Source organism: Coturnix japonica, chromosome 3, assembly GCF_054131305.1.
Source record: "Coturnix japonica strain WE chromosome 3, WE-NBRP24, whole genome shotgun sequence".
Classification (NCBI taxonomy): Eukaryota; Metazoa; Chordata; class Aves; order Galliformes; family Phasianidae; genus Coturnix; species Coturnix japonica.
This window is the reverse complement of record NC_140665.1, coordinates 23,987,283-23,994,120: the sequence shown is the minus strand read 5'-3', so window position 1 is coordinate 23,994,120 and position 6,838 is coordinate 23,987,283. Positions and strand designations below refer to the sequence as shown.

Below are 6,838 nucleotides of genomic sequence, written 5' to 3'. Positions count from 1 at the left end.
AATTGCTGCATAACAGATGACAGAGATCATCTGTTATGCAGTATTTTTAAAGTCAACAAAACCTGAGAAGATTAATTAGTTCATTTGAGCCACTCCAAAAAGAACTCAATTGGAACCTGAAAATCTTGTGTCAGATCTTCCTAGCTTTTTCCACTTTTCCTTTTTTTTTTCATCATCAAATAAACATTTCTTTCATAACCTCTCAATACGCATCATGTGGCTCCTGCAGTGCTATGAAGACATGGGTCTGTCAGCCTCAGCCAGTGTTCAAACCTAATCTCAGCCAGTATTTTCTAGCCCATGTTCTCATAAAGATACTGTAAAAGGCATGTTTGTTCTGTGGAAATCACTACCACAGCTTCTAAAAATCAAATAACTTATCCACAGATTCGCATAACTTTTACACATCTGAATTACTTTGCCAAACCCTGATCAACAACTATCCAATAAGGGTTACTCAAATAGAGTAGAGAATAGAGGAACGTTACGTTATAAAGAGGGGATGTGTCCGCAGCACAAATCAGTGACTGATTCCATAATTCTGAATGGAGGTGTTAGAAAAATACATTTAAGTACTACAGAACATTAAATTACTATCAAAGTTGCTCTTGTAGGTCCTTTCTAACCTTGTTTTATATTATTCTGTGGATGCTATGTCACCTGACTCACACAGCCTCTCTTCTGCAGAACATTATCTGATGCTTCAAAGAAAATAAATTCTCCTTATTGAAATTTAATTGAGGAATAGGACAAAGAAGAGAGAGAAAGAACCGAAAGATAAACCATGAATTCTTGTGGTTGACAGCTCCATTTCTTCCAACCCACACACTGACACAGCCCAGATACAGCATTTACAAACACTGCTTGCAAAGTGAGCCCTGTACCTTTTCTTTGCAAACCAGAGTTCTCTACCTGCACAAAACTCAGAAGCTGACCAGATGCCCTTTCAACAACATCAAGCACCTGAGTGGAGATACTCAGAAACCTTACCCCTCTTCAGATACCAAAGCCTGTAAAGCAGCAAAGGATTTTGCAGTTTCCAAACTGCTGCGTGAATTAGAGATGAGCTAAATTCTCCTGTGTGAAAGCTAGCAGCAGCTGGCAACCGTGATGGCTTCTTAGGAGGTTCACAGCTCCACATATAATATCCCAAAGTGACATAAAAGCATGGATGTGCTTTGGTTCAAATAATTAAGCATACAGAAGCTGTTTAAGTGCTCTGCAGTACATTAACACCACTGACTTCAAGAAAGTTGCTGCTGCTTTCATACGTGAAGGATCTAAATCTGGCATATTGCCTTAAAATGTCTGCATCTTTCTTTTGTCATTCAGCCAGTGATACTTTAAGCCTGTCTTGCTGACGTCCTGTAGCCACAAAGTATATCCATCCTATACTGTGCTTTCTAATCAGACTTACATATGAGCAGGATGCAACTGTATCCCAAATGCAGGCCTCCAACAGAAACGTACAGACTATTAAAAGCATTGTCATGGTTTAATAATTTTGTAATTTTTGCTATCAGTATTCCACATCATAACATCATATTAAGCATGAATAATTTTACTGAATCTGCAACTTACAGAAGAAGACTACATCTCCCAGGGAACAACACGATAGGTCACGGGACCTGGACTCTATATTAACTCTGTCGCAGAACAGACTGACGTTTTTCGAGTTCTGGCGTTCAGGGGAGTGTGTGGGAGCCTTCAGCCGTTCGCCTAGATTTACAGTAGGCCTCTCGGTTACGGGACTCATTCTCTCTCCTATTTTGCTTGATTCGTTAGCTCAATTTTCAATTATATTTTATTATATTGTGTTATCCTGTATTTCGATATAGTATTTAGTAAATAAGTGTGCCTCCTTAGATCGTTGCCGCTGTTTTCTTTTCCTAATTAATTAACTTTTCCTTTCGGCCTAGGGCCCCTCCGGGGCCTGCGGCCCCTGTCACGGACGCAGGTGGATTTTTAGTTCAAACCGTGACAGATTTTGGTGGAGAATGCGGGCAAATTGAGTTGCTGTTTTTCTGTGTTTTCTTCTGTTGCTCTTTTAGCTTTTAACAGAGCTACGAGTTTTTTTTTCCCTGTTAAGGAGCTATCTCGTGTTTGCGATTCTGCACCTGCGAGCTTGACCTTGAAAGTCCAGGCGGACTGCCAATACTCCGGTATATTTTATAAACACTGCTGAGCTTTGTTTTCTTTTACTTTTTCTCTCTATTGGAGGAAAAAAGATGTTTTCTCTACTAAATTTGTTTTACCAGGGACTGTGTGCCATTGGTTCCTTTTTTGAGACGCTCCGAACATATTGGGCCATGTTTAAGCTAGCCACTTTTTCTTATGGAGCTATACAATTGTATAATGAATTGAAAGCATGGTTAGCAATGCTCACTTCGTATCTGTATACAGCTCCAGAGGGAGCAACTAATGCAACTAATTATACAGAAATGGTGATTTTTAAGCGTGCTCCTCTTTCTTTCTATGAATCCTTTATGCAGTTCTTGAATGATCAGTGGGCCACACTCTTAATCTCCCTGATCTTACTGTTGATTATTGTAATAATCTCACTCAGTATCTGGATTTATAACATCCGGAGGAAGTCTTCCCTAGAACCAGAGAATACTGAGTGGCAGGGAATTGAAGAGATTCTCAAAGGACAGACATCTTCAGTGTTATGGAGCTTCACTCCTGAACACTTGAAGAATCCTGAGAGTTTGATTGCATATTTGAGGCAGGAATGTTGTGGCTCAGGCAGATCTCAGGAGGCACAAATGATTTTGGGCCTAGCTAATGCTTATTGGGCCTTAGTCAATACCATTCCTGAGAGAGAGAGTCTTAGAGCTGAGGCAGAAAAACTTTGGACTGAGAAGGTAGAGAGAGAAAAAGCTTTTGAAGCTGAGAGAAAAGATCTCCTGTACCAACGAGACTCAATCTGGTACGAGAAAGAGAGTCTTAGAGCTGAGGCAGAAAAACTTTGGACTGAGAAGGTAGAGAGAGAAAAAGCTTTTGAAGCTGAGAGAAAAGATCTCCTGTACCAACGAGACTCAATCTGGTACGAGAGAGAGAGTCTTAGAGCTGACGCAGTAAAACTTTGGGATGAGAAGGTAGAGAGAGAAAAAGTTTTTGAAGCTGAGAGAAAAGATCTCCTGTACCAACGAGACTCAATCTGGTACGAGAAAGAGAGTCTTAGAGCTGACGCAGAAAAACTTTGGGATGAGAAAAGCTCCCTGCAATCCCAACTCAACACTCTCCAGTCCGAGTACAGCGCCCTCCGGTCCGAGCACGACGCTCTCCAGTCCGAGCACGGCGCCCTCCGGTCCGAGCACGACGCTCTCCAGTCCGAGCACGGCGCCCTCCGGTCCGAGCATGACACTCTCCAGACTGAGCGCGATGCCCTCCGGTCCGAGCATGACACTCTCCAGACTGAGCATGATGCCTTCCAATCCAACTGCGACACCCTCCAGTCCGAGCACAACACTCTTCAGTCTGTGCATAATGCCCTCCAGTCCGAGCATAACGCTCTTCAGACTGAGCACAATGCCCTCCAGACCGAGCACAACACTCTTCAGTCCGAGCATAATGCCCTCCGGTCCGAGCATAACGCTCTTCAGACTGAGCACAATGCCCTTCGGACCGAGCACAACACTCTTCAGTCCGAGCATAACACTCTTCAGACCGAGCACAATGCCCTCCAGACCAAGCTCAACACTCTCCAGACTGAGCGCGATGCCCTCCGGTCCGAGCATGACACTCTCCAGACTGAGCGCGATGCCCTCCGGTCCGAGCACGACACTCTCCAGTCCGAGCACAGCGCCCTCCTGTGTAAGTGCGTCGATCTCCAGGTCAAACATGACTCTATTGACTCGTTGTACACTGACCTCAAGGCCGACTACAACGCCCTCAAAGCCAGTCGCAGCACCCTCCGGTCTGTGTACGACGAGCTCCTGTCTGACTACGACGCTCTCCAGTCTGAGCACGACGCCCTCCAGTCTAGTTATAACGTCCTCAGGGCGGAATGCGACACCCTCAAGTCTGAACCGTATGTACTCCAACTTAACCAACCACCGGGGGCACCAGATACAATGTTGGTTGCCCCTGTAAGAGGGCGAAAAACAAAACGAGTTTCAACTCAGATAGAGAAAATGCAGAAGGAGTTAGAAGAGCGGAGGGAGTTAGGAGAGCAGGACTCAGGAGAGCAGGGGGACTCAGGAGAGCAGGGGGACTCAGGAGGTCAGGGGGACTCAGGAGAGCAGGAGGAGTCAGAAGACCAGAGGAAGTCGGCGGAGCAGAGGTTGTTAGAGCAGTATAAGAAGATGTTAGAGGAGGAGAAGAAGTCAGAGGAGCAGAGGAAGTTAGGAGAGAGAAAGTTAAGAGAGAGGAAGAAGGAGGAAGGTCGCCTGGAGGAAATAACACAAGCGTCAGAGTCAGGGTCAGAGTCAGACGAGGAGCCAAAAGCTAAATTTTCTTTACGAGAATTTCTCGAGTCCAAACTTATAGATGGGGCAGCCTCATCAACACAGCTGCCAACATTAACACCTGGGACTCCTGATAGAGCAAAAGGTGAGCAAAGTATTACGACCATTATTGATCGATCTTTTAAACTGAGTGAAATTCGAGATCTGAGAAAGGATTTCACACGTCAGCCAAAAGAAAATATGGTCACTTGGTTACTTCGCTGCTGGGACAATGGTGCCAACAGTGCGTGGCTCGATGGCAGTGAAGCTCGCCAACTGGGTAGCATTTCCAGGGACTCACGTGTGGACAGAGGTATAGGCACATGCCAAAATCAGTCCTACACCCTCTGGAAGCGGATGTTGATAGCGGTAAGAGATAGATTCCCCTTTAAACGGGACTTGGAGCCTGAGAAAAAGAAATGGACTGATATGGAGAAAGGTATCCAATTTTTGAGAGAAAGGGCTCTGGTGGAAATGCTCTACAGCCCCCAGTTCAATCGTAACAATCCAAACCAATTACATGATCCTGAAGCAGTCCACGTTCCACGACAAATGTGGCGTGACTTTACAAAGGCAGCTCCAGAAAAGCATGCCAGTGCACTTGCATTGGTATATGGCAAAGGGGAAAGAAAGCCCCTTGTAAATGAGCTAATTAGCAGACTTCAGGAGCTTGAGTTATTTATAAGCGCTACAGAAGTTAAGCTTTATACTTCAGCCATTGTCCAAATGGGAAAAAAAATAGTAGAAAGGTTAGACAAAGTGGAGGAAACACAAAGTGATATTATTGACAAATTGGCTAATGTGCCTGATGTAGATGAATCCACGGTGGTACCAGATGATGGAAACCAGGATTTCCACGATCGCCTATTGAGAGAGCTAAACAACATGAGTTCCTCTCGACCTGTATCATCGAAAATCTCAACCATAAAAAAGAGACGTCCTCGTATTCAAGCAAATGACAACGATAAGACACCTCGTATTCAAGCAAACGACAATGATAAGACCATACGTTTTGCTTTGTTGTATTTCTTGAGTAATCATGGGGAGGATATAAAGAAGTGGTATAACTCATCCACTTCTGCACTTCAGGCACGAGTGAAAGAATTACAATCCAAAACAACCACCAAGGTGAACTCTTCCAAACGGGGGAAAGTTCCAGTCGCTGCGAGTCAACGAGGTAAACAATAGAGGGGCCCTGCCCCCAGCCAGGGGGGGGAAAGGGACAACAGAGTATACTGGACTGTGTGGATTAAGTGGCCTGGCACATCTCAACCACAGAAATATAAAGCCTTGGTGGACACTGGTGCACAATGCACCCTAATGCCCTCAAGTCACCAAGGGACACAACCAATTTATATCCATGGAGTGACTGGGGGTTCCCAAGAATTGACTATGTTGGAGGCCGAAATAAGCCTCACTGGTAAAAACTGGCGAATGCACCCTATTGTGACTGGTCCAGAGGCTCCATGTATACTGGGAATCGATTACCTTAGGATGGGATATTTCAAGGATCCCAAGGGGTATCGATGGGCCTTTGGGATAGCTGCTGTAAACACAAATGGTGTTAAGCAGCTGTCAACTTTACCTGGTCTGTCAGATGATCCTTCTGCTGTGGGGTTGCTCCAGGTAAAAGACCAAGAGGTACCAATTGCCACCAAAGTGGTTCACAGACGGCAGTACCGCACCAATAGGGACTCATTGCTCCCCATTCAAAAGCTAATTCGCCAATTAGAAAATCAGGGAGTGATTAGCAAAACGCACTCGCCTTTTAACAGCCCCATATGGCCAGTGCGTAAAACCAGTGGGGAATGGAGGCTGACGGTAGATTACCGTGGCCTGAATGAAGTTACACCTCCATTAAGTGCTGCTGTACCAGACATGCTAGAACTCCAGTATGAATTGGAGTCAAAAGAAGCTAGGTGGTATGCCACCATTGATATTGCTAATGCCTTCTTTTCCATCCCATTGGCTGCAAAATGTAGGCCACAGTTTGCTTTTACCTGGAGAGGTATTCAGTATACCTGGAACCGTTTACCCCAGGGGTGGAAGCACAGCCCAACAATTTGCCATGGATTGATCCAAGCTGTTTTGGAACAGGGTAATGCTCCTGAGCACTTGCAGTATATTGATGACATTGTGGTGTGGGGCCATACAGCAGCAGAGGTTTTCAAGAAAGGGAAACAGATAATCCAAATTCTTTTGAAAGCTGGTTTTGCCATTAAGAGCAGCAAGGTGAAGGGGCCTGCCCAGGAAATCCAGTTCTTAGGCATAAAATGGCAAGATGGACGTCGTCACATCCCAGCAGATGTGATTGACAAAATCACTGCTATGTCTCCGCCCACAAATAAAACAGAGACCCAATCTTTTCTGGGAGTAGTGGGCTTTTGGAG

The 6,838-nt window shown here is 45.1% G+C and overlaps 1 protein-coding gene across 1 annotated transcript; it reads left to right on the top strand.

The window, feature by feature from the left end:
* Window positions 1-1,490: 1,490 nt before the first annotated feature.
* Window positions 1,491-5,636, top strand: LOC146761314 (uncharacterized). The gene is made up of 2 exons (XM_085541199.1): window positions 1,491-5,388; window positions 5,422-5,636. Exons 1-2 carry the CDS (start codon window positions 2,229-2,231, stop codon window positions 5,634-5,636), a joined length of 3,375 nt encoding a protein of 1,124 aa, XP_085397325.1. The 5' UTR covers window positions 1,491-2,228.
* Window positions 5,637-6,838: the final 1,202 nt, after the last annotated feature.